The 25701-nt window shown below is 38.0% G+C and overlaps 3 protein-coding genes across 3 annotated transcripts; 2 read left to right on the forward strand and 1 right to left on the reverse strand.

Moving 5' to 3' along the window:
- Positions 1–13: 13 nt before the first annotated feature.
- On the reverse strand, positions 14–5705 carry phf13 (PHD finger protein 13). Its single transcript, XM_041981206.1, has 5 exons — positions 5361–5705; positions 4395–4496; positions 2971–3150; positions 2411–2858; positions 14–2329 (listed from the first exon to the last, which is right to left on the reverse strand). The coding sequence occupies exons 1-5, from the start codon at positions 5403–5405 to the stop codon at positions 2097–2099; spliced, it is 1008 nt and encodes a 335-aa protein (XP_041837140.1). The 5' UTR covers positions 5406–5705; the 3' UTR covers positions 14–2096.
- Positions 5706–7289: 1584 nt separating this feature from the next.
- LOC121637448 lies at positions 7290–11778 on the forward strand. The gene is made up of 4 exons (XM_041981628.1): positions 7290–7565; positions 8892–9325; positions 10045–10088; positions 10168–11778. Exons 1-4 carry the CDS (start codon positions 7388–7390, stop codon positions 11129–11131), a joined length of 1620 nt encoding a protein of 539 aa, XP_041837562.1. The 5' UTR covers positions 7290–7387; the 3' UTR covers positions 11132–11778.
- A 490-nt stretch (positions 11779–12268) lies between these two features.
- LOC121637443 (heme transporter hrg1-A-like) lies at positions 12269–18397 on the forward strand. The gene is made up of 3 exons (XM_041981622.1): positions 12269–12700; positions 15770–15937; positions 17271–18397. Exons 1-3 carry the CDS (start codon positions 12571–12573, stop codon positions 17405–17407), a joined length of 435 nt encoding a protein of 144 aa, XP_041837556.1. The 5' UTR covers positions 12269–12570; the 3' UTR covers positions 17408–18397.
- The last annotated feature ends 7304 nt before the right edge of the window (positions 18398–25701 follow it).

The raw sequence follows: 25701 nt of genomic DNA on the forward strand, positions 1-25701 counted from the left end.
ACAAAAAATCAGGTTAAAATGGTAACTCTTTATTTACAATAGTTTACAATAGTTTCACAGAAACAGTTTGCACAACAGTACAGACAACGCTTTCTCAGTGAGGGGATAGGACAACCAGGATCAGAATAAACAACCTGTGTCACAATGAGCATTGTTAACATAGAGGATAATAATGTTTCTAAGACGCAGACACAAAATATGAATATGTGCCTGAAGATGTCTTGAGATTCTCTGACTGCTTCTGAGAATTGGCTAATTATCTTTTTCTTGTCTTGAAAAGTCTTAAAAACATCAACCTTGGTGACTGCTGGTACAAACTAGTTAACCAACATTTGTAAATAGCAAAAGACAAGAGTGCACAAATAAGCTTAACCACTTTTAATACATGGAAAGTCTTGTGTTTTTCAAAAACTAAACATTCACCGTGTGTTAGTCGTTCCCCGATTAATTAAATGACTCTGCATTGTAAAACCCCTTCTTAGACAAACATCTGAGGTTCTGTCAAAAATCTGTCACTCTACAGTATGGCTTTTATATAATCAGAAACAATATGTAGCCTACACAAACAGGTCCAACAGCAGATGGCACATGAAAAACAAAGCTTAACCTCTTTAATCTTAATTGAAGCAAGGTTTAAAAGAAAAAAAAAATATCCTCAAAAACATTTTCCCTTAAACTTGCTTCATAAATAAGTGAATACTGCTATGAAAATGAAGTGGTAAGAGACCGAGGGATCCTACTCTGATCTGACCCTTCAGAAACAGAATAAACTGACTGCTCCCACTTTGCAGATATCTTTTTCTACATCTTACTATAGACCAAAACCACGGAGCTTAGATGAGGCAACTCATAGCAGCGCATGCATCGCTAACACGCTCACTCAAACCCACACACTCACATGCATATTTTCTTTGGAGAATTTCTCTTCCAATACTACTCCAGTTAGGACAATTTTTTTTTTCTTCCTTATTTTTTCTGTCAATACTTCAACAGGACGGCCTCAAAGTTCCCTTTTAGAAACAAATTTGTCTTGAAAAACTTTGTCATTGTGAAACAAGTGTGGGAAACAGTCATGAACACACTGTCCAATCCTTCCATGACATTCCGCAAAAGTATACAGACCAAAGGAAACTTAAAGCACCCGTACTCAGAAAGTTTTTTTCTGATTCTTGTTGATTATGTAGCTTTTTAAGAACTGTTACATGACTGTTTCTTTAAAAGAAAACAAAAACTGGCAAACTGTGAACACTTAACACAGAGCCTGTTAAAGCTCCATTTATAGTTGACTTATATGTTGATTGTAAAGAAATCACTGAGCTTGGAAGACAACTTGTGAAGTAGAGGGGAAAACAAGCACTTGGTTCAAATAATTTGGGCTTTTAGTTTCATAATATTCTTTCAAAATGTCTTAAATTAAAAAAGTAAACAAACAGATGAAGCAGATGCAGACTAAGGTTTTTTTTTTTAATCCTACATCTTTGTTCTACTGGATTATACCTCAGCTTAATACTATAGCACCATCTGAAGCAATTAACACAAGGCTTTACTAGTTTTAAATGGTTAATTGTGTAACATTTACAGAGGCAACCTAAAGAAATCAAATCCAGTTTAGAAAGACATATGCATATCTGTGACCAAAGTCAGATGGATAATAAAAAAAAAGTGAGAAAAAAAGTGCAAACCATCTTTCCCACAAATCCCAGCATGCACCATGGTGGGTGGCAGTTGTGAAGGTATTCTCTCTATATGGCAGTTCAAATGTTTCCAGTGTTCATGAGACACACGTTCTCAACAGTAGCAGTTTACTGTTAATGCTAACGTAATCTACAGATATCCATTCAGTGATTGCCTTACGCACAGAGTTTGTAGGAAGCAGAAACAACCCTAATAAATCTAAAACAGCACTCAAACTGTTTTTATATGGGATAAGGGCTTGGGAATAGGTCCACCAAAGTGTTCATAGAAAAGGTGAGTTCATGGCTGACCACAAAGGACAGAGACCGAAGGGTGCAAGACCTGATTTTGAGGAGGGGTCAGTCCAGCACGTATATTGGGGGGGGGGGGGGCAGGAGCAGAGTTTAAGATTTGACCTGGGGTCAGTCTAGCAGATGTTTGCGTGAGCCAACACGAGAGCGGTGGGAGCGACGGGTGTCCAGGGGTCCGTGTGTCTCTCGGCAGCTCTGGCACACATATGTCTCTGGAACGTGGCTCTTGCGGATCTTGGCGCATGACAGGTGGATCCAGGTGTTACACTTGTTACATTCGATCATGGCTCGGCCAGCAAAAGGTTTCATGCAAAAACAAGTCACCAGGTCCCACGAGTCGTCATCTGAGAAGACAGTACGTGTTTTGTTTCATTCAACCATGAGACATTGTACATGTTGGCATTAGCAGTGTTAAAAGAACTTACCCGAGTCTACCATTATGTCCTCATCCTCTCCTGACCCGTCCTCATCTCTGAATACCACTTGCTTTCCCTGGCGGAACACGGTTCGGTTTCCTGAAAACCCCTCCACCTTTTGTATCTTTACCACTCCTTCTTCCAGGTCTCGACCATCCCAGTGTCGACGCTCTTCCTTAGGCTCTTCCTTAGGCTCCTCCTTGGGCTCCTCTTTGCAAGGGGATGGGCTGGGCAGGCACTGGGGGTGGAGGGGAATGCTGAGATCATCTTCAGGCTCTTCCTTGATCATTCGGCCGCCAAAGGAAAGAGGCGGCTCCAGCTCTGGCACTGCTGAGTGGGCCTGCTGTTCCCCACTTTCCTCAATGGACCGATGTTCCCTTTCCTTTCTCCTCTTCTTCTTCTTCTTCAGCTTGTCAGCTTTCCTGTGGTCATCTGGATGCAGGGTGGTGATTGTGTGCTGCAGAGAAAATAGAGCATGTGTCAAAATTGAGCCAAAGCAATGGTCTTGTTTCTGTAGATGACTATTACAATGTCATATCATACAATGATATGACATTAGTTCAGCTTACATCTCTTCTGGTGTGGCTGGACAGCATAGGTCCTGGCTGAGGACGCTTCCTGCTCCTGTCTTGGGGGATCTTTGTAGGACGCTGGGGGCAGGAGGTTGGGGGTCCAGGAGTCCAGCCATCGCTGTCAGCTGTGCTGCCTGTACTATTAGGGGGGCTGGAACTACTGCGCAGGGGAGAGTCCTTTAAAAACAAATATTAAATGCAGATGTAAGTGATAGCAAACTAACATCAGACGATACAAACAGGTGATTAACAAGTAATTAATAAGTGTTGCTGAAAAATTTGCTCTGACAAAATGAAACCACACCTAAATAAAGGGGTGTCACATTATTTTGGTTTCAAAGAGTATTACACTTAAAGCAATTAACTGGGTAGCATCCCTGCCACCTGGAGCATCTGCATGTAAAAACAGAAGATCTAACACTAAGAGGGAGCATCTCTTCATAACATAATATTTTTTTAACTGCATGTTTCCCAAAACCATGACAGATGTGTATACATGTTTTATATTCAGTTACACATTTTGATCAGGGGTAACTTCCCAAACAACAGAGGGGATTTAGTTAAGCAGGTGAAAAGCAACAGTGTAGTGTAGGTTGAGATGAGTCAGGAAAAAAAGAAAAACTGCAAACTTGGTAAGAGCCAGTACGGTCGTGCATTATATCAATAACAGTCTATACTCCTAGCACAAAGCATGCAAAGCTAAAATACACACTTGTATCTAAAGAAACTACAGAGACAAAAGAATCTGTTTAAGTTAATCTAATTGTGTGACTATCTCCTTCCCTGCACCCAAACAGAAGATTAAATTAGCAAAGGAGAGATTACATCTCATATCCACTTTTACTGAATCAACACAACTAAAGAACATAAAAAAGAGGTGATTTACTAGTTAAGACAGGAAAAACAGCAGTTGTAATACATTTTACAACATAAACTACACACGATCCATTGATTAAAAAAAAAAAGAAGCTTGAATTTCAGTTACAGTTTACTTGCAGGAGTATCTTTCACTATTTCAACTTATATGGCCAATCAACATGTCAATCTGCTTTTTTTCGTCATGGGGTCAATGATTATTAATGAATGTTATGAATGAATATTAATAATTTTATGTATTCATTACTTTACATAAAACATATCGATTCCCTCAAATTCAGAGTTGGTTTTCAACATTCCCCCTTTTTAATGAAAGCCAAGGATTTTTGTACTTTCCCGAGATTCTTTTTAACGTTTACATGAGAAATTAACGATATGAGTCTGAATACGAGGTGTAACACACGTTATTTATTTATTTGCAATAAATAAATAAATAAAACAAAACAAACATAAACAAAGAAGAAAAAGAAAAAGAGAAGCAACAGATTAGGAGCCTACAGTCTGTGAAACTGAGTGTACAGGCACAGATCGTCACCTTTACTTACCTCCTGCGGGTATGGTATATAACCGGCATAGGCCAAAACAAAAGTGCAAAACTTGTTAAAATCTTCAACCGTCCTCCTTCTCCTGTACGGCGGACTAAAGCCCTGAAAAAAGAAGACATGTCATGTCGTCGAAACCTCCATCAAACCTGCACACCCCGACATGGCGATTAAATTAACGAGAACTGACCGCCGCACACCCACACTCTGCAAACTGCTACGCACATTTGGCTCGGTGCCACGTAGTAAGGTTCAAACGAAAGTGTAATTAATTGCTGACAAACATAAACGAAAGTTGGATGGATAAATAAGCACATTTCTCTTTAGACTCGCAAGTGAACGTTCTAACCAACCCCCACCAATGAAGCCAATGACAAACGACAGCTAGTGTTGGCTAGTAGGCTAGTGGTAACTGCAAATAAGTAACCAGCTAATGCTAAGGGGCTAGTGATGGACTGTCAGAGAAAACATTGAAGTAACACAATAATTACACATTACTTATCAGTGCCACTGACTTATAAAAGCACCAATGCCAGTCGTCTGTTAACTGACTATAAAAAGCAAATGTTATGAATCAATTATGAATTAGTCAGAACTGTGTTAGCATGTTCTGCTATGGTGATGGAATGTGTTCTTTTCGATGAAACTCAATGCTAGCTAGCTTTGACATTTTACAAAGTATCCTACCATCTGAAATAACATCGATGACAAATTCTAAAACACAAAGTAACGTTTTATTGGCGTGAAATGGCATTTCGTTATAAGAACGTCTGAATGTTTAGCATGTGTAACTTGCCATTTTTTTCTGTATGTTGGCGAAAATTATGTCAACATTAGCAAGCTATGCTAACGCTAACTCATAAGCAGTTGCTACACCGTGCGGTGACAGACCTCGATCAAGTTGACGTCTGCTAAAACCGCTAGCCATGGCTGCAAACTTCTCATTCTAACAGTTATATAAACACTCACCTCTGATTGAAAGGCATGAGATGTCGATGGGTTTATGTCACCCATCTATCCGGTGGGACCGTAAACACTGAGGTTATTTAGCGTTTGCTCGCTAGATGCCTACTGCTAATGTCAACGTTACCTGTACTAAAACTCGAAGCAACAGTGTTAACTCAGTTTGCCATCAAGAGCATTACTTGTACTCGTGACAGTCAACTAATTACTCTGCACAAAGTTGCAAAACGTGACCACTGAACGCGACTAATCGTTACTAATCTGTTTCCATCGAGCTGTCCAGTAACGTCTCCGCTTCATCCAGTTTACTAACTGTTCACTTGCGCGATTCACTTCGGCTGTCACTCGCTCGCCGCCTGTCTCTTCTTCTTCAATTCAATTATTTTGGCTAGTAAAGGACAAAGTATAACATCGCCCTCTTTTGGAATACTTAATTGCATTCAACAACGCTTGGAAGTCCTAGATAGATAGATAGATAGATAGATAGATAGATAGATAGATAGATAGATAGATAGATAGATAGATAGATAGATAGATAGATAGATAGATAGATAGATAGATAGATAGATAGATAGATAGATAGAGTCTCCTATGTTAGTAGTTCCCAACTTTGGGTCTGAGACCCTTAAGAGCACAAGGGGTCCCTGAGGCTTTGAACATCCAGAGCCATTGTGATTAATGTAAATTAATACATTGTCCCTATTATTATTATTATTATTATTATTATTATTATTATTATTATTATTATTAATTTAAGTGAGCCAAAAAAAAAACATTACTTATGGTGAGAATCTCACTTGTGAAAGCATAAAATCAAGCATGGTTACAGCATGGGGTGGGTCAGGGGGTCCATAGCATTTTAGTATTTGCATGAAGGGGGTTCACTGTCCTATGTGACCTGTGGGGTTTAAAATAAATAAATAAATAATCTCATCCCACATTGCAAAGAATACTTAGTGTTATGCTACTTACTGAAAAAAGACAGTTACTAGTTACTTCATTAAAAAAGTATTTTGTTACTTTGTAGATTATTTACACCCAAAAGCAATGCATTACTGTTAAAAGTTTCCCAATGAATTCCCATTCTCATCAAGTGGGTTTTGCTTTGTAGATAGCTGTGAGAGAATTAGGAGGGCTTCAAATGGGGCAGAGGAAGCCCAAGTAAGCAACTACACTAAAGAAAACAAGCCCAACAAGCAGACACTGTCTATGTGAGTTAAAGTCCATTGGGCGGTCACCACCGTTGCCATCTTGGCAGCATAATGCCTGTTGTCATTCCCGGAAAATCCAAATATGGGCAAAGAAGTGGTTAACTCTGTTTTGAATGAATGAATGAAATTTTATTGTTATTGCAACAGGTGCAACGAATTTTTTTCCCCAGTACAAACCCGTCCAAGAGTAAACAACAACATGTAAACCAGCCCCTAGCGGATGAGGGGTGAACTGCAATTTTTCTGCCCTTCCACACAGGCTTCACGTTTTCCCCAAGAGTACCCAACTGCAGTTCTCCGTTTTACTGGCCGAGGTTGCCCCTTGACCCAGACTTTGTTACAGGACCGTTATTGCAATCACTTGTAAATTACATGCAAAATATATTTTCAATTACCCTAATTGCTAAATAGATGGCATATGTGTCACTCAGATTCTTGTGCCTGCTATTTGTTGACTGCACATACCTACACTACTTCAACCTTTAAATACTACGTAAATACTGTGTTAATGTTATGTTTATATCTACATTGTTTTTTATTTCTTTTACGTTTTGTGCTGAAAGTACAACGAGAGCAAGAATTCACCGGACTCGGCAAAATAAAATATTTGTTTTTTCCCCCCACTCGTTTGCAAGTAATCGTCCTGAAGAGGGTGGTAGTAAAACGAAATTGAATACTACCCGGCTAAATCCATAGAAGAAGACTTTCTCCTTCAGGAAATTTGCCTAATCAATTTCCGGTTAGTGTTTATTTCGTTTTAGCGCGCGTTGCCGTTTACTAGAAGGCTAACTTTCTAGTTCAGTCTGCTATAAAGTACTGAAAATGTCAAACACCAGGCTACAGAACTTCCGTAGCTTTTTAACAGAACATTTTACCACATTTGCAGTGGACGTTTTTAGTGAAGTTGAAAGTATCGTTGAGGCATATTACGAAGAAAACAAACGGCTGAAGAGCATTCTGCACATGGTGCTCAATCCCCGGATAAAGTTATCCAAGATAGGTTTGTTTATTAGAATACTTGGGATGACTATTAACCTTTTTTTTGGCTACTCCTTATGTTTACTTTAGATGTGAAGAAGCGCTCATGATCTGTAATATAAATATGTATTAGGTGTTTAAACTCATTCTACGTAACATAGTTTTATCAGGTAGTTTACCTTATGGACCACCCAACTAGTATATAAACACGTTGTTAAAATAAACGCAGTTTATTCGACACAAACTAGCATATAACCTGTTTTTAATAGCCCAACATTAGTTTAACAGTTTGACACACAATAGTCTTTATTGGATATCCTCGTATTCTCTCGGACATTGTCCCAAAGCCTGTTTATCTTATAACCCACAAGGACGCAATACGAAATTTAAAGAGGCATCAATATTTAAAAGTAATTGTAATTTAAAAAAATGTTTCACTTGTCTTTGAAATTAGATTATAAAGGTGTTTACACATTTAAATTTATTGTAGAAGTTCTAAAATGAACAAGGTTAAAGTGATAGGTTGCAAAACAAAATACCTAATATTTATTGCATGTTGCACCTTGTTCAAAAAGCATCTAAGAAAATTCTGGTTGTTATTTGACCATTAATTTAATAGATTTGGTATTATTCTGTTTGTTGGTCTTCTGCCACAGTTCTGTTTAGCAGTCCACATAGTTGGAAAGTCAATGTAAGCCAGCTTTTTCTTTTCCACAGCTGTTTAAAGTGTGTAATTGGGCATATTGTCCTTCAACATAATGTGCAGCTTTTGGTTTAAAGATGTATATATTAAAAAATATAAAACTTTCCACTCATCTTAGTTATTTGATTTGATTAATTTTTTTTTATTTTTTATCTTTTTTTTTAAACCAGTTATAGTTCAACACATAAATTATGAATCAGGCCTTGAGCGTGTTGCTACTGCTGCTCCACAGTTAATTCAGTTTCTTGGTATTGGATTCTTTACTTTTACTCCTCCAAACATATCTGATTGTTTTGGTCAAATATTTAATGTTTTTTCTGAATTTAAAACTTTGGTCAGAGGGACCACATGTTTGTTCAAGTAGTCAATTTGAGGAGAGTCTTGACTGTTGTCCGTTGTGGAAACTGTGGCTGTTGACAGGGACTTATTGTTTCACCAGTTTTGAGTCTGTGGCAGACCTACTTTTGGTGCTTCTATATTCTTTATATTTTCTCATTGTGTATGGACAATATAAGAAGATTACATAAAAAAGAAATACAGTTAGGAGTAATTGCAGTTTTAAGGGGTTTGTATTTGGCCAATAGACCTTTATGGCAAGATATGCATCGTTAGTAAATATTAATGTCTTTCTTTTTCCGATCATAGATATCAATCACTACATTGAAGCAAACACAGGTATCAGTGAGCAGCCTACGGAGCCAAATGGGTCAGACAGTGAAATATCAGATCATCTCCCTACAGAACCTAAAGAGGAGCAGATTGAATGCAGCATAACTTGTGAATCAAACCAACAAGAATGGCCAGTGGAAAAGGAGAACATTCAAATGCAAGTCTGTGTGAAAGAAGATCCAGAGGAAGAGAAAACAAGCATGCCCTGCATTGCTTCCTCGTATTGCATTCAAGAGTATAACCCAGACTCCTCCGGCACTGTCTCAGTTGAGGAAGAGAGAGATGAACACAGTGATTCTTTCTCTGTGGTATCAGAAGAAGATGCACCATATTCACCACTATCTGAGGGCAAGGAAAGCATGAGCAACAGCGTGGACCTCCAAGACAGTCATGAAACTTCAAATACCAAAGTAAGTAGGGAAAAATGGTTCTGAACCTTTTATGTCTAAATATTTTGAAGAGTCACCTTCACTCTAGCAAAAAACTAAAAGAAGTTTGTAGTTAAACTTTTTAGACACATTTAAAATGCTGTTTCTGAATGTCAGAGGAACAGATCACTTGTTGGCACACTTATAGAAACAAACCTTTTTTCAAGCATTAATACAGCATAAAGAATTGATCATACTTCGTAGATATCAGACATAGCTCACAAACATGCTTTGCAGCATAATGAGTCTTTAACATTTGAATTTTCACTGTCTTTCTTTGCAGATTAAAGATTTTTTATTATTATTTTTAGGCTGTTTTACATGCTATTCTATGTTATGCGTCACGTGACTGTGGCCAAAAAGCTCAGTTGTAACTGCATTTTTATTTGTATTTGCTGAGAAAAAATTGGAGCATCAAGATTTTGCTTTGTTTACCCTAACACAAACATTTGTGAAAAACTGGCATATTAGGCTCTTGTTTTAGGACTCCACCATGCGTATCCTGTTTTTACATTAAAACTGTGGGCAGCAGTTTTTTTATGTTTTGTAATGTTCAGTATGACGGAATCAACAGTTCTTCACATCTGAGATGAGGCTACTTTTAATAATGGTTTGGTGTGGAAGTTGTATTTACTAATTTTATTACTGTGAAAAAAACCAACTGTTTTCTCTTTCTTGGCTGGTTTCTTACAAAATGAAAGAACCCAAAGTCCTCCCATCAAAAAACCATGCTGCAGATACCCAGGTAAGAAGGCTGAGTTTCTAACTGAATATTTGAAACCGTTTTACATGTTTCTTACATATTTTTGACTGCTTTTATGCAGGATGATGGTCCTTGGATCTTTAGATGTTAACCCACACGACCAACAGTCCTTTTTACAAAGACTTCACGAAGCCTTTAAGGATTTTCCTGAGGATGAGAAACCTTTGATTACCAAAATGGGCCTCACAACGGACGTGGAATGGGTGGAGTGTGCTGTTGGTCTAGTCCCTAAAGGTTCCCCCCTGTCCTATCAGTTACCCTTGCCATCAAGTAAGGATTTCAAACCTCATGATGATGCTCCTCTGCAACCACTGCTTCCCTTGAGTTATTGCACCCTGGAGCCAGCATCTACCACTCCTACCCTCACAGCAGAGGAGCAGGTATATGTAAATGACATGCATGTCACCTGGGAAGAAGCACAATATCTGCAGAGCTCCACCCGTGGATGCAAGGAGTCTGCGGAGAAGCTGCAAAAGATGCGCATAACCAGCCGTTTTAGAGAAATCTGCAAACTGAAACCAGGGCAGAGCCATGCAGAACAGCTGGTGTTAAAAATTCTGAGAGGCCCCCCCAGGTGCAAGACAACACAGATAGATCAGGAAATGAAGCCTGGAGCTGTTCGGGAATACTGCAAACATTTGTGTGTCAACTGGTCCCCCTGTGGTTTGGTTGTCCATCCAAATGCTCCATGGCTGGCAGCAATACCTGATGGGTTGGTGTACGACCCTAAAGAGCAGAGCAGTCATGGACTGCTGCATATCAAATGCGCCCATCTCCAAAGCTTCGTGGAATGTAGTTTTCTGATCTGCAGAGATGGAGTCTTACAGCTGAAGAGGTCCCATGCATACTATTGGCACATCCAAGGAGAGATGATGATTACGGGCATGTCATGGTGTGATCTCTTGGTCCACTCCAGAGGAGACATATTGGTTCAACGGATCTACCGCGATGAGGCCACCATCAGACTAATGAATAAGAAGTTGGAGGAGTTTTTCTTCTCCTACTACCTGCCGAGTCTGGTTTAACTGAGAGCTTGAGTGTTGGTGTGATCACGCACTGCCGTATAGATATTGTCACTGCAGCAAAAGTTTGATCAGGTGAAGTAGTTTTCCTGATTGAACAGTCGAGTAATGCAGCTAACTACACAAAAGACACAACATTTCCTCTGACTTATTCAGCGTCTCGTCTGTTAATAAGTGGGAAGCATTAATTGCTTGAAAGCGCTGACTTTGCCTAAAAAAGAGTAAACTATAAATTGATGTTTAAAAACCAAAAATTGGCACACAGCTCAAAGTTACACCCCAAACCACATACATGTAGGTTAAAACTAAGAGAGCTGAAAACAGTGATGTTATGAACTAAGATTCCTTTCTAACTGTTAGTGCAATTCAGGGACTGAACACTGGAGAGGAGACTGGCAGTGGTGCTTAACATGGATAAAAAGCATGATTTCTCCTCAGGTTTTCAGTTCCAGCAACGTAAAACCAAGTTTTCTTGTAAATGTGCTTAATGTTTTTTGAATCTTTGACAGTTTTTAAAGAATTTTTTTGTAGCAAATATATTATTTTTGAGTGGAATTTCAACATGTTGCTAAGTGAAAAATTCCCCCTTTTGTTCACTGTTCACTTTGTTTTTGGATACTTTTTCTTGTTTTTCTGTTTGAGCTGAAATAAAAACTTTAAACTTGTTGGATCATTTAAATAATTTATAGCTGAGTTTTGTTTTTGTCCTGTTTTTATAGTTTTATTTATTTATTTATTTATTATTTTAAACCTCTTGCTGGATTAGTGTGGATTTTATTTTTTATCTGCAGTGTTTATTTCTTCCATTCAAAGCGCAGACATCCTCTCCACACGTAATCTCCCCACCATCTTCCCAGAGGCTTCTTCCCAGTGGGACATGCCTGAAACACCTCAACAGGAAGGTTAAGGAAGAAACCCAACCACATGTCCCAGCCTTCTTTATTTATATATTATAATCTAACATAATCCTTTAATTATGCTGTGTGCAGCTGGTTCTTTAAGACGTTTATTTTCCCCCTGAATATTGAAGTTGTATCCAGTTATCAGTTAAATGAAAACAAAAAACATGAATAGAGTTGGGGGTAAACGGTTGGTGTTTATTCTCTGGGCCAATAGAGGGCGCTGTGCGCGCTCAACGTGAGCCTTAGCTGCATTCTTTGGGTAACAGATGACGCAATCAACTTGTTTTGCAGCTGGATTGGAAAAAAAATCTTTACTTCTCCATCAGAAATGCTTTGTCATGTTTCAAACTCGGTCTTCGTGTGTGAGACAGTAACCATTATTTAGCAGGACTCACATGCTTAGTCACGTTTTGGCGGCTTGTGTGTGCTCAGAGTGACCGGATGCAGTTTTTAGATCAGCTTTTCTGCTCCCAGAGACACTCGGCTCTCCTACAGTCCAGCCTGCGTTCCTCTCACTAGTGTGCCGCCTGTGTTGTCATCATGGCTGTTAATAAAACGTACATTGGTATCGGCTATGCTTCGTTTGGTCTGCTTATGGGCTTCTCTGCGTTCCTGGTGTGGAACATCGTGTACAAACAGCCGTGGACTGGAGCCATGGGAGGTCTGTCAGGTAAAGTAAACTGCAGAAATACAGAGACTAACATGTAGAGTCAGAGGTTTCTTTACTTCAGCTAAAAGCAGTCTCCCCTCAGTTGCCAAGCACACTGATTGAAAAGTACTACTGCATTCACAAAAAGGTCGCAGTTAAAACTTCAAGAAGGGCGAGCAGGTCAGCTGATTAACCAAGTGTGAAATCTTAAAAACTCAGTAAATGTTGCACAATTAAACATGGTCAAGCTTGTAATGTATGCTAGTAAGCACACACACACACATATATATATATATGTGTGTGTGTGTGTGTGTGTATATATATAGGAACTGATTATAACAGTGGTCATAATCACTCATAAACAAGAAATTTGACAAATGCTTGTCATAAAGCATTTCCCCAACACAGAGTTGTATAAAAATATTTTTTATATTACATTAAATTGATTATGATTTTTTATTCCTATGCATAAGTGTTGCTTGTGATACATTTCAAGACACAAATACAAACTACAGCTTCACTTTTTAGACAGGAAACAATGTACTAATATAGAAGAAGACAGTTGTAAGTTTTAATACAGTGTTACACTCATTAAGTACAGATTTAACTGAAAGGCTTTACTGTCAAATTAGATATATTTCAAATTAGATCTATGATTGACAAAATTAAAGCTTTTAAGTTCTGAAAAAGGGTGTTAGGGTTAATATATGCAAAGTATTCAAAGGTAAAGTATTGCATCCATGAGTTTGACCTTTGAGACCATGTTGAGGATTGCAAGTCAGTCTGTAACGTCTGCACTTATCAGGATGTTCAGTAATGAGTGCTTGTTCACATAATTACTACCAAAGATCAAGTTGCTCAGTGATGCAAGCATTATTCCTTGAATCTTAAAGCTGAATTTCACTTGTTTTAATAGCTTAAGTGACGCAGTTATATGATGTTATATAAGTTTACCATGTCTATTGTTGCAGTGCACAGCAGGTAAAAATATTGTCGCAGAAACTGCTGCTGCAGATCAGATCCTTCTGGTACGATTAAGATGAAGAAGTGTGATTTATTGACACAGCAGTTGACAAGTTGCTGCGTCAGTCACCCATTAAAATGCACATTCATCGCTCCCCCAAACAGAAGTTCATGACCAATCGAACTCAGTTCAACAACTTTTTCGTGGTGTCAGCTCTGAGTCAGGTGTTACGTGTTATACTATTACTTTTGTTGTATATCTTGTGTTTTTCTCAGTTTGCTTGACAATTTTGTTTTCGGGTTATTTTCTAAATCTCCTGGCTGTCAGTCATTTCAGTATTGTTTACCAAACTTAAATTTACAGGACTTAGAAGTTAAATGTATTTTTTTTTTTTTTTTTTTTTTTTTTTTTTTGATGCACTCAAACAGTGACGTCAAAGATCTGACATTCTAGTAATATTTACTAACTACTGTATACTGGATCAGTATCAAGGTTATAAACAGTAATATAATCAACACAACTTTCACTTTTTCGGTTGCATTAGTTTAAGTCACAGCAGGGGGCTGCTGGCCTTGTGTTGTTCAAAAGAAATTTAAACTTTATTTAAAAGCGCTTTTCATGCAACCAGCAACACAAAACCAAAGTAAATAAGTATATAACACCAAAGTAAGTAAATAAGTATGTAACACCAAAGTAAGTAAATAAGTATATAACACCAAAGTATATAATATAGCAACTTAAAAACACCCACCTCATAATAGTTTCCTTCACACACGCACACACATGCACACACACACGCACACACATGCATATAAAAAAATAAAGACCCCCCCCCCACACACACACACACACTCACACACCCATCCCCATTCTTATTCTATAAAAACTAAATGGAGCTTTGTTATCAGTTTTTTGGATCAGATATGTAGTTAAGGCCATGCAATATGTATGAAGAGAGAAAAAGCTCTATTCCTGGGGTGCTTTTCATTATACTAACTTATTCCGCCTTGTGTCTTCTCTCCTCCTGTGGCCCGGAAATTGTTCCCCTTCCACCACCCTCCGGAAATTTCCAATCCTTTAAATGCACAATGATGAGGGAGGATAAATGGGGCTTCGGGATCGAGGTCCTAACTGTATCCTAGGTGGACATCTTATATCAAGGGCCCTGATGTGCAGATTCTCTGCTTCCATATTTGATGCTGCTTTATAGTGACATATAGGAATAAAATGTCTCTTATTCTCTTCTGCAGCCTCACCTCCTCCATGCTCATATGCCTTTCTCCCTCTCACATCTTTTGCTGAAGGGCGCTAAAGTTCAGGAAAACAATATGCACGAGGAAAGCTAAGAGAGTTTTCAGTAAAATGAAAAGCACTTCTAGCTTAGTCTGTTCTCATGCCGCCCGTCTCTGCTTATTGTTTAATTTTGGTTTGTTGTCATGAAAGAATACAAAACCTTTAAATCCCCATTGTAGCTGTATTACAATTAAACAATAAAGTTTATTTCTGTATGGAAAATATTGTGGACCCAGTGGCTGTTAATTGTGTTACAAATACTGCAGTTAGTTGGTCAAAGTATGTAAAACTATAAACAGCACCCTTTTAAAATGATCTAATAAAGCCAATATCCTCTGAAAGCTAACTTATTCGTTTGCTTCAATCACTGCAAGGACAAACTGGTTCAGGGACAGCTTTTACCCGGCAGCAGTAAAAGCCCTGAACAAATGGTTAACGAGTACTAAATTCCAACTCTATTCACAGTGAGCTACCTCATGTTTTTTGTCCTTATATTGCACTAAACACCTGTGCCTTAATTAAAATAAGGGGGCATTGCAATAACTATGTTATATACTATATTACATGTTTTATGTTGTGTGTTATATATTATATAATTATACATTATACTCTGGCAGCTGATATTACTTAATTTAATTTTTTCTTATTTACTATGTTGTAGCTGCGTTATAGTTTGTCTTTTTTATGTTGTTGGAATTATTCTATTTTATTCTATTTATTATTCTGTTTTGCATTGACTGGAAGACGAATCTTGTTGCACTTTTTGTTACAATGACAATAAAGTTCTATTCTATTCTATTCTATTCTATTCTATTCTTTGCCTCCTCCTTCAGGAGTGCTGGCCCTTTGGACCCTCGTCACTCATAGCATGTACCTGCAGGACTACTGGCGGACCTGGCTGAAGGGCCTCAGGTTCTTCTTGTTCATCGGGGTTTTCTTCTCTCTGCTGGCAGCTGTAGCTTTCATCACTTTCCTGTCCATCGCCATCAGCAGGAAGGAGTGTAAGCTGCTCCACATCACTTTCTGTTGTCTCAAAACAGGCGTTTCTATGCTGCGGTTTGTGTAATCAGACGGACTAATAAACGTTATCACCGCTGACTGTCCAACCTATATAATTGTCACGAGAGACAAAATGCAAGAGGGAATTTAGTAAATTAAATGTCTAGGAGAGCTAACAGTGGCTATTTTAGCCAAAATATTAATAAAAATATATGTTTTGTTTAATTTTATTCTAATTTTCTACCAGACCTCACCACTTGCTGAACTTTACCTGGGTAAAGTGTCCACAAAACCAAAATTATAATTTAATATAAATTAAAGCTTTTTTTTTTTTTATTACTGTCACCACAGTTTTGGCCCTGCAAAAAAAAAAAAAAAGCAGTATCAGCACGTTTTCTTCTTCAAAACTGAATTATTTGAAATTCATCATAAAGTAATTAGTTTTTCTTTTTTTAAGTTTTCTTTTGCTACTAATTAAGAATCTAAGTAATAACTTTGAAAGCTTGTAGCTGTAACTGTATTTGTAGTATTTAAATATTTTATTTAACCCAAACATTTGTATTAAACTGGCATTATACCATCATTTGGTGTGCAATCAACAAATAAAGTAATTATAAGCTGTAATATGATGTTTCTTTAATGAGAAACAGGTATCACATGGATAAAATAAAACATTTATCTAATCAGTGAAAAATAGCTTTTTTGAAAAGAAAAAAAGGAAAGCAAATGATGATGTGTGGAGTTACCTTTCGGTTTCTGCTTGCACAAAATGAATGGGTAGGTGTGTTCATACTTTTTAGTAGTACTGTATATTTGCAAAGAGACTTGACCATAATAGGAAAAATATAATAATAATAATAATAATAATAATAATAATAATAATAATAATAAAATGTCAAGATACCCTTCCAAAGAGAGACATCTGGTTGGACCTTTTGTATCTAAAATTATTAACTAATTTATTTTGTCAACAGTGAGTGTGACATCAGTTCAGACGAGCTGTTGCCAAGCAACAAACATCCAGATTAATTCATGATGATCTCTGCATCAGTTTTCCAGCTGATTTTAATGCTGTATGATCAATTATGCTGCACATATTTCACTTCAAAATCCAAGACATGATATGTGTATGCGATGAGTTAGATGGAATCAATCATGTAATAGTGTAATCATTTGAGGTTTCATATAAACATTAATGTTGGCCTCATCAGTCAGTCTCATAGGGGCACACATTTTGAATCAGACTCTCTTTGATTTTGGGTTTGATGTTTATGCACTAATATGATGAGTATGCTTTCCATAGTTGTAAGTTTTGTGTGTCTCTTCCCACTGCAGCACTGACCGACCCTCGGAGTCTGTATCTGTCCTGTGTGTGGAGCTTCATGAGCCTGAAGTGGTCCTTCCTGCTCGCCCTGTCCGCTCACCGCTACCGAAAAGAGTTTGCCGACATCAGTATTCTGAGTGACTTCTGAAGGCGCTGTTTCCACCTGCCACACTTACCACTCAGAGACTCTGAAGTGCACTTGCTGCACTGGCTTCCCAGCCTGAGCCTGTGTTAAAGTGACGCAGGCAGAATCACAGGAGAGTTAACAAAGCTTTGCTTTGAGAATGAACACCCTCACTATGGTCGCATCTCCTGTCATTTCATTTTATTATGAGAAGGATTTTCTGTCGATGGAGCCTAGATGATCATTTATAGAACTTTTCTTCTTTCTGACTTCTCCTGCATCCTAAACACTTCTTCATGAGCACACTTTTCTAATGACAAATAAAACTAAACATTTTATAACCTCCCATCACTGGTGGGTATTTCAGCAAACTGTTGTGGTAATAGTCAATTGCAGTTTACTCTGCAGCTAGAGGGCACCACTCTTCCAACTATAACGGCACTGTTCTCTTGTGTGTATGTAACCTTTGTCACACAAGTATTTAATTTTATGATTACAGGTTGCACTTGCAGTGATCAGTGGAGAAAACCTGCATATTATGAAGTATTGATCTTGCTTTAAAGTTGATTTACACAGAACAGGTCAACCAAAGTCATGAGGCGTTATTATGAAGGTTTTTTTGTGCAACTGCAAATAAGCTCCACAGGTCCTGGTTCACTATATTTCTGAACTACAAATGGGCATTTTTTTAAATTTAAAGAATAATTTTTATTTTTAATATTTTTAATCTGTGCATCAAAGGAGAATGACTGAGTTTGTGCTTTAATTTAGCAGCGATACCAATGCATGCTCAAATATTCATGTTATGTCATATTGTCCTCGTCAAACCCACTTGTGGACAGTTTAATTGTTTAATGAGATTATTTTTCAGTCTCTCCTTTATTTCTGATCACTTCTGTGTTGCAAAGAAGTACAATGGCATTGTGTATCCACATGTATCAATTGACTGAATGTAACAGTGTGTTTGTACAAGAGTGTGTTTGTGAGTGATGTTAATAAAAGGCATTTTTGACACCTACTGGGCACAGTTGTGATTTTGCAATGCAATAAAACATGGTAGGCAATGCTTCTTTTGCCCTTTTCTTTAGGAGCAAATATTTGTTTTAGCAGTTTCTTTTCTCTTGGAACATTTAATTCCTGCTTTCCTTTTAAAAAGACTCGCAGCAGCAAAGATTTTCTTCATGAGGCTTATAAAAAAAGTGTCATGGGAGCAGCATGGATGTGCTACTTGTTCTTCCTCCTGCTAAACTCAGGTCAGTGGGGGTCAGTGTTAAGCATTAAAGGGGGATTTGCATCATAGGAGGGGTGATCCACTTTTCCCACCAACCCAAAGCACATATATGAAGAAAAAACACCCCACAGCATTGGAATTGCAACAGTAAATGCAGGCCAATAACCTGCACTTTGAAGTTGGCCAATTATTCCATCCATCCACATTTTTATTTTGTCCCTCAAAGGAAACGTGGGGGTGGGGTGGGGGTGTTTTTGGTGCCTGATTTTGTTAAGGCAGTCAACTGATAGAAGGACTTTGAAGTTGATGTGAAAAATATGTGACTGCATTATTACAGCGCTATCAGTGTTTGCCGTAGCTCAGCTCATCAGGTAATTTGTTTATAGAACAATATCTTGGAGACAAATGTAACTAGAAATAAATCATAGAGAGAAAAGTGATTTAAACTAAATGTTTTATTATTGACCCTTGAAAGAAAATAATCATTAGTTTGCTTTCTTTTGCTTTCCTACAACCATTCTCTCTGTGTTTGGGACTTTATTTGTGGAAGTTGTATCTTAATTGCATACTGGTTTGTTTGCGAGGCCTGAGAGTCCCGTTGCATCAAGGTAATTGAGATGTTGTGGTTAAATCACCATGGTAACAGTTTTTTTTTTCTTTTCTTTTTGTAATGTGGCTGTTATAAACTTCAACATTAAGGCGCTGAAAAACAATCTGCCTCACTTTCCACTGAGCAAGCTGGGGGCTTTGGAACCAAATGTGTCCTATTAACTTTATACACCAGCCTGTAAAACGTATGCATGTGTGTGTGTGTGTGTGCAAAGAGAGGGAGGGGTCTTATTTTATTCAATTATAGAACTCCTTTCTACCCAAATCAAGGAAGGAAGTTGTCTTGACTGGCAGTCTGGCTGAGTGTGGTGAGACTGGAAACAATAGTTTACACATTCAAATAACCTAAAGTATCCCAAACATCCTGCATGATTAGCGCAATACTGGGAAAATTATTCCTGTAACTGCACACACATTTTTACCAGAAAACTATTGTATCATGCATGTTATATTCCTATGAGCAACCACCTGTCTGCACTGCTTTGTGTTTGAGTTTGATTTTTACTACATATCAGTATTCTTTGTGTTGATTTGCAGTTTAACGGCAGCTCATAAAATCTAAGCAAATGCTTGTTCGTAATCATGCAAAATACAGCAGCTCAAGGGGTAAAATATGTAGGTGTGGAATCAAATGACAGTTTACTCAAGTACTGTATTTGTATTTAATCCTGGACCTGGACTATTTTTCCTTAACTTAGTTTCCAAATACAAAAAGGACACAAGAGCTGTGATGCCTTGTTAAATGTTAGACTGCAGAAAAATGTGTCAGTTTTTCAACAGCTCCTTCCAATTTTCTTTTTAAGATTGATAATCAGGATGATTTTTATTTACTCTAATCATATTACAAGTGCAAGACTTATATGTGTCAGTATTTATGTTAAACATCTATATTTACCGCTTAACATAAATTCTTATGATTAAAAATAAACATATGTAATTACATTGCATTAATGGATTATTGTTTGTAAGGTATCACCGTGAAAGTTGTATTAAAAAAATACAATTATCTATCTTAAAAAGCTTTAGGGAAACAAAAAGAAAAAAAAGATGCTGTAATCTGTAATGGGTTAAAAGTACTTTGTTCTTTTGAATGACTGATAAAATGCATACAGTCATTCAAAGCTTTTTGTTTTTTCCATTGAAAAACGATGAATCGTGTTATTGATGATCCAAAAGTGAAGCATTTGATCTAAAAAAAGAAGCATGGGGAGGAGAAGAAGCAAAATGAAAAGCAAACATCTTGAATCAGTCGAGAACCAGATGGCCTCTTTGACATTAAGAAGTCTCTTTGGCATTTTGGTCTCAGAATGTTTTCCGAGGAACTTCCGCAAAGCGTGGTACAAAGCCCGCAGATATTTAAGCAATATCCATAGCAATTTACTGTTTTATTTACAAACTAAAACATATGTTTCTAGACCTTTGCAGCCTATTCCCTTCACATATCCTTGTTATTTCTACACTGATTCACTAATTTTCCTCATGCTATTTGATTTCCCTCACCATACTTTTTTTTCTATTCATCTGTCAGTCCTTATCATCTTCGTCCATCACTCACCAGTCAATCAAATCCATTTACATCCAGAGTTGCCTGCTGACAGCACACTAGATGCCCTGGCTTTACTGTACCCTCAGCCTTGGTGCGTTTCAGTGCGATGCTCTCGGAGCCTGTGGGACCACTGTGCGCTCGCATCTGAAACATTTTAAGGAGACACATATTTGCTGTTTTAGAGCACAAAAGGATATGCCATGGCGGAGGCTGTTTGAAGTGGCTTCATAGGGGGAACCAGAACCAGAACAACGGATTTGAGAAACCATCAAGAAACACTAATGCAATGTAACTTTGCTAGGGCCATCTAATCTTATGGAAGTGGATACTGATTAAATGTGAAGGCAGATCCCTTTGAAGTTGGCTCTGTTTATGCTTCTAATGCAATAGCTCTGCTAGAGAAATGCAGCATTCCTCTCTACCTCTCAGGCATTGCTTTGCTGTATATGTTTAACAGACTGGATGCGTGATAGCGTCTAATCCTGCAAATCCCAGGTTGACACTGCTTCCAGAAACATGAAGTGAGCAGTGAGAGACAACAGCATTTGACTCCCAGACTGTTCAGAGCAAATTGTGCTGAAGTTGATGGTATTTCTACTTTAGAGCCAAGCAGGTGTTTAATCTCCCAACAACATCAAGGTATTTTGTATTTGAGTAGGTTTTAGTAGTAATGTACATTTCCCATATGGTGAAAGGCTATTATCTTGTTTATTTGTTTTGTTGGTATAATCCAAGTGTATAGATTCAGTAAACTGTCAACTTATCAGCAGAAATTAATAAGCTTAAGTCTCAGGTGTACTCTGAAAAAGGATATTTCCAACCCAAAGGGTCACATGGTCGTCTCTGATCTGCTGACTCATTGAGTGGTTTGTTAGTGTTTACAAAGAAAGTGAATTGAACATTTTAGCTTGAGTGGCTGACTCAGCTATGAAAATGTTTTTCATGTGATTATTTGTTATATATAGAAGTGATCACATCAGCGTGTTTTCCCCAGCTTAGCTGTTTAGAGTCAGCACAATATAATTCAAGTGCAAGCAGCAGGTTTGTTTTCCTATAATTTTATATAAAAACACAGAAACTTATTTATCTCTATTTATCTGTGAAGTTCAGATTAATCTGCATTTGTTATGTGTTGCTCTTGTGTCACATTATCACTTGCAGAGGTAGACCGTAAGACCTGCTGTTCTCACATGTGGACCTGCTGTAACACTGAAGCAACATTTCACACATGTATGCACGCATCCACACACATCTTCGACTTCATTACAACTTTTAAAATAGGTTTGCATACACAAAATAAATATTTGGTACGTCTATGATGTGCATGTTTTTAAAACCTGAGCTTAACTCTGCATGTGTGAGTGTATTTGTCTAGCAAGTCAAAAGATGACTGCTATTATCTATTGCACTGAATGGAGAAACAAGCAAACAATAATTTCATTGCATTGATCATTTTTTTTATTACAGCATACGACAACTGAATTTACAATAGAATTTCAAGATCACTTAATGAAGCAGATTTAAAATATTTTTTCAATGTTCTCCTTTTTTAAACCAAAATAGTTATTAGATCTTTCTCCTAATAAACTTCTTCAGGTCCATCATAACTTGTGGCCATCATGCACTTCTTCCCAGGATGCCCTAAAATGAGCCGTGCAAGTCCTTATCCAGCCTGACCTGCTGCTCAGTGCACCATATCCCTAGCTCCGCTATGTGCACCACTGGGACTATCTGTAATGTGCCTCGGACGGACCCCAGCACTTTAACACTGTAATCAGAGCCAGAGCAGGATATTAGCTAAATTACACATGAAAGCAGGGGTATTTAAAGGAAGCTTGAGCACTAAATATTATGATGAATTATAGTCTAATACAAGAACGTACTTCAAGAATTATACAGGCTTGCACGCAGCAGAGGAAGGACGTTTTTTTAATATATTGCATTTGGAAAAAAATAAAAAATCCACCAAGATTTTAGCAAAATAAAACATCTCACTTCAGGATCTCTTCAGTTGCAGCCCTGGAGCTTTAGATCATATCACAGCTTCGTCAGCAGAAGAACTTCACTAGTTGTTTTAATCTGCATTTTCATTAAAGCACATGAAAGCATTTTAAAGCATTCAACTTTTTAATATTTAATACAGATGAAGGAATACTATAAGTTCAATTTTGAGGGAAAACATTTTCAATTAGAAGTTGTCCATCTACTCTCAGACTTAATATAATAAGTTTGACATTTGTAGAAATGTGGAAAATATGAAAGCAAACCAGTGAAAATCAGTACAGACCAGAAATAAGCTGCCCGGTGTGTAACAGCAACATATAATGTGTTAAATATGGTCTTTTAGAAGATCTGCTAAGGCGAATTTAGTACATTTGGTTTGTGGTCTTTTTGCTGGGCTTTCATTACAAGTTACTAAATCGTTGTGTCCAACGCCATGACAATATTAGTCACCATGTTCATTTCTACAAACTGTGAAATGTGTGAACAACATTTTATGTCATTTAAATGGGCACAGACTGAAGAAGATCAAGTTCAACAGAAAATGATCACAAACTCTTTAATATTTCATTGCATTGTGCTGGCACACGTTATAGGAATCTTATGCAGAATTTGAGCTGCTTTTGTTTGTTGTCGTCTAACTATTTACCAAAGCCTGTAAAGGAGAAGGATCAGTTTCTGCAGGTGAGTCAGAAAACCACACCACACCATTAGCACAGAAACAATCTTAATGGTGTGCCAGTTACCAGATTTTCCATTGTAGCCATCAAATTTGAAATTGTTCCCATTGGCTGATCACCAGATCTTTAAGATTTCAAATAGATTTAATTATGGAATTATTTTCAGCAGGCTGATCATAAGGACTAAAACTAGACAATAACAGCATAATGACTTGTGGACAAAATGTACACACCAAGTATCTCAGGAAAATGTTTCAATCTGTGGGAGCAAGAGATGTTTTAAAGCCAGCACCTATTACAAGGTCATGGCCCATCAAGGCGACATTTAGCTGTCGTGTATGTCTCAGTGATTTAACAATGCCTGTGATTCCACCATTTTTGTTTCAGCTGATTCAACATGTTAAATCCTTGAGTACCAGAAACTGTGTCTGGTATTTATATGGCAGCTCCAGATGGCAGGGTAGCGGCCTTGCATCGCAGTGCTGCTACAATTAAATGCATGAACGTGTGCATAAACAAACCCAAAAGAGCTGCTGTTTAAGTACGGAACATTTACAGTACTATTTAACACGATAATCAAGAAAATGGAGACATAAAGCTGTGTTCATTTTACACATTTCTGTTTAACCAGGCTGATAAAGACTTCTGTGTTCATTGTCTCCACTTTTACTCGATCATCATCCACATCTCTTGCAAAAATAGAAAAAAAAAAAAAACAAAACAAAACAAAAAAAAAAAAAAGCTCTTACCCCCACCCTCCCCCATGACTGTGCAGCTACACCCATCAGCAATCCCCCCACCCAACCACCCTGCTCCTCCCAAAACCCTTCTAAGTGGATACCCCACAGGAAGGGTTTCTCTAGGAGGGGAAATGGGTCCCAGATGTATGCCTTTGTGTCACTATAGGCTTCTCCTGGGATGGAGCCCTTGAAGGATGGGCATGGGGGGGTAGTGTGTTGTGTGAAAACGTCAAAAGCAGCAGCTTGGGTTGGGGGGCTGATAGGAAACTCTCAGGATGAAGGTGAGGAGTTATTTAATGACTGGTTCCTGTTGGGCCAGTATGGTTTTTAAACAGATCACTTACGATTGGTCACACTGCCTCACTCCTACCATCTGACTGTGTCACTGCAAAGCTTCATCTTTTTGTTTCCTGATGGAAATTAAATTGACTGCATTACAAATTTTAAGAAACATTTTTTTCCCCTGAACTTCAAAGTTTCAACATGGCCGCTTTTCCGTGTAATATTTCTGTCAGGTCAAAAACATATGGTATAGAGACAGAAAGAGACAAAACATTTACCCTTTTCTCATATCCAAGTTGTCCTGCATGTGCACATAAGCCAATTTACTGTATATTGATATATGTATGATCTAAATTTGGCTCCAGAAAGGGTTAATTATGACCCCTGTGGAAACAGAACAAAGATGAGAGCAGGGCCTAAGTGTTTAGTGAAACATTATGTCAAGACTCTGACAAGGAAATGAAATGTGCAACATCAATCAGCCTATGAGGATTGAGATCAAACAAGCCTCCACACTCCTGCATCTGGTTCTGTTTGGACAGCCTCACTTTTTCCCCCTTCTCCTTTCTTCTCCTTTTCCTTTTTCCTTTTCTTATTCTTCTCAGCATCTCTCCTTCCTTTTCTTCCCTTATATTCTTCTTTGGGCTGCAACATTCCTGTTGGCCTACCCGCTACGTTAGCTCATTTTTTCCATCATGGTGGCACAGAGCCATGCTTTTGCTGAAGGTAAGCGGCAACTCCTGAGATTAGCATCAGTAACAATGACTTTACTGCTGTTCCACTGTCTCTGTCAGAGCTTCCAGTAAGTCTCTGTACTAAAACCAGTCAATCTAGGACTTGACTTGGCCTGTTATGTAAATTTAACCTTATTCATTGTCTTCTTCTTGCTTTGCTATTGGCAGTTTTTTTTCTCTCTTCAGAGTTGATTGAACCCAACTGGGTTTGAACTTCTTTAGGTTCACCATTGTTTTTTAAATAAATGTAAACCAGTGCAAATACGTGAGCTTTATCAAAACTCTTCTTCACTGCTTTCTACTATAGACTGTATATAAAAGATGGACGTAGCCTTCGTGACGTCACCCGTAGGTTTTTGAAGAGCAAAAGTGAAGTTCGTTGGGGATTCTCACCGTCGCCATCTTGGTAGTGTCATGCGTGTCGCTAGTCCCGGAAAATCCAAAAATGGGCAAAGAGGTGGAGCTGAGAGGGGGTCTGTGAAGGTGGGGGTGGAT

Source organism: Melanotaenia boesemani, chromosome 3 (genome assembly GCF_017639745.1).
Source record: "Melanotaenia boesemani isolate fMelBoe1 chromosome 3, fMelBoe1.pri, whole genome shotgun sequence".
Lineage (NCBI taxonomy): Eukaryota > Metazoa > Chordata > Actinopteri > Atheriniformes > Melanotaeniidae > Melanotaenia > Melanotaenia boesemani.

Excerpts from the sequence above, each read along its gene's own strand:
- phf13 (XM_041981206.1), bottom strand. The coding sequence starts at position 5,405 with ATGGGTGACATAAACCCATCGACATCTCATGCCTTTCAATCAGAG. Across the intron at positions 4,497-5,360 it reads CTCATGCCTTTCAATCAGAG|GGCTTTAGTCCGCCGTACAG; the intron begins GTGAGTGTTTAT and ends TTCTTTTTTCAG. Across the intron at positions 3,151-4,394 it reads ATATACCATACCCGCAGGAG|GACTCTCCCCTGCGCAGTAG; the intron begins GTAAGTAAAGGT and ends TTGTTTTTAAAG.
- LOC121637448 (XM_041981628.1), top strand. The coding sequence starts at position 7,388 with ATGTCAAACACCAGGCTACAGAACTTCCGTAGCTTTTTAACAGAACAT. Across the intron at positions 7,566-8,891 it reads GATAAAGTTATCCAAGATAG|ATATCAATCACTACATTGAA; the intron begins GTTTGTTTATTA and ends TTCCGATCATAG. Across the intron at positions 9,326-10,044 it reads ATGAAACTTCAAATACCAAA|AACCCAAAGTCCTCCCATCA; the intron begins GTAAGTAGGGAA and ends ACAAAATGAAAG.
- LOC121637443 (XM_041981622.1), top strand. The coding sequence starts at position 12,571 with ATGGCTGTTAATAAAACGTACATTGGTATCGGCTATGCTTCGTTTGGT. Across the intron at positions 12,701-15,769 it reads AGCCATGGGAGGTCTGTCAG|GAGTGCTGGCCCTTTGGACC; the intron begins GTAAAGTAAACT and ends CTCCTCCTTCAG. Across the intron at positions 15,938-17,270 it reads CGCCATCAGCAGGAAGGAGT|CACTGACCGACCCTCGGAGT; the intron begins GTAAGCTGCTCC and ends TTCCCACTGCAG.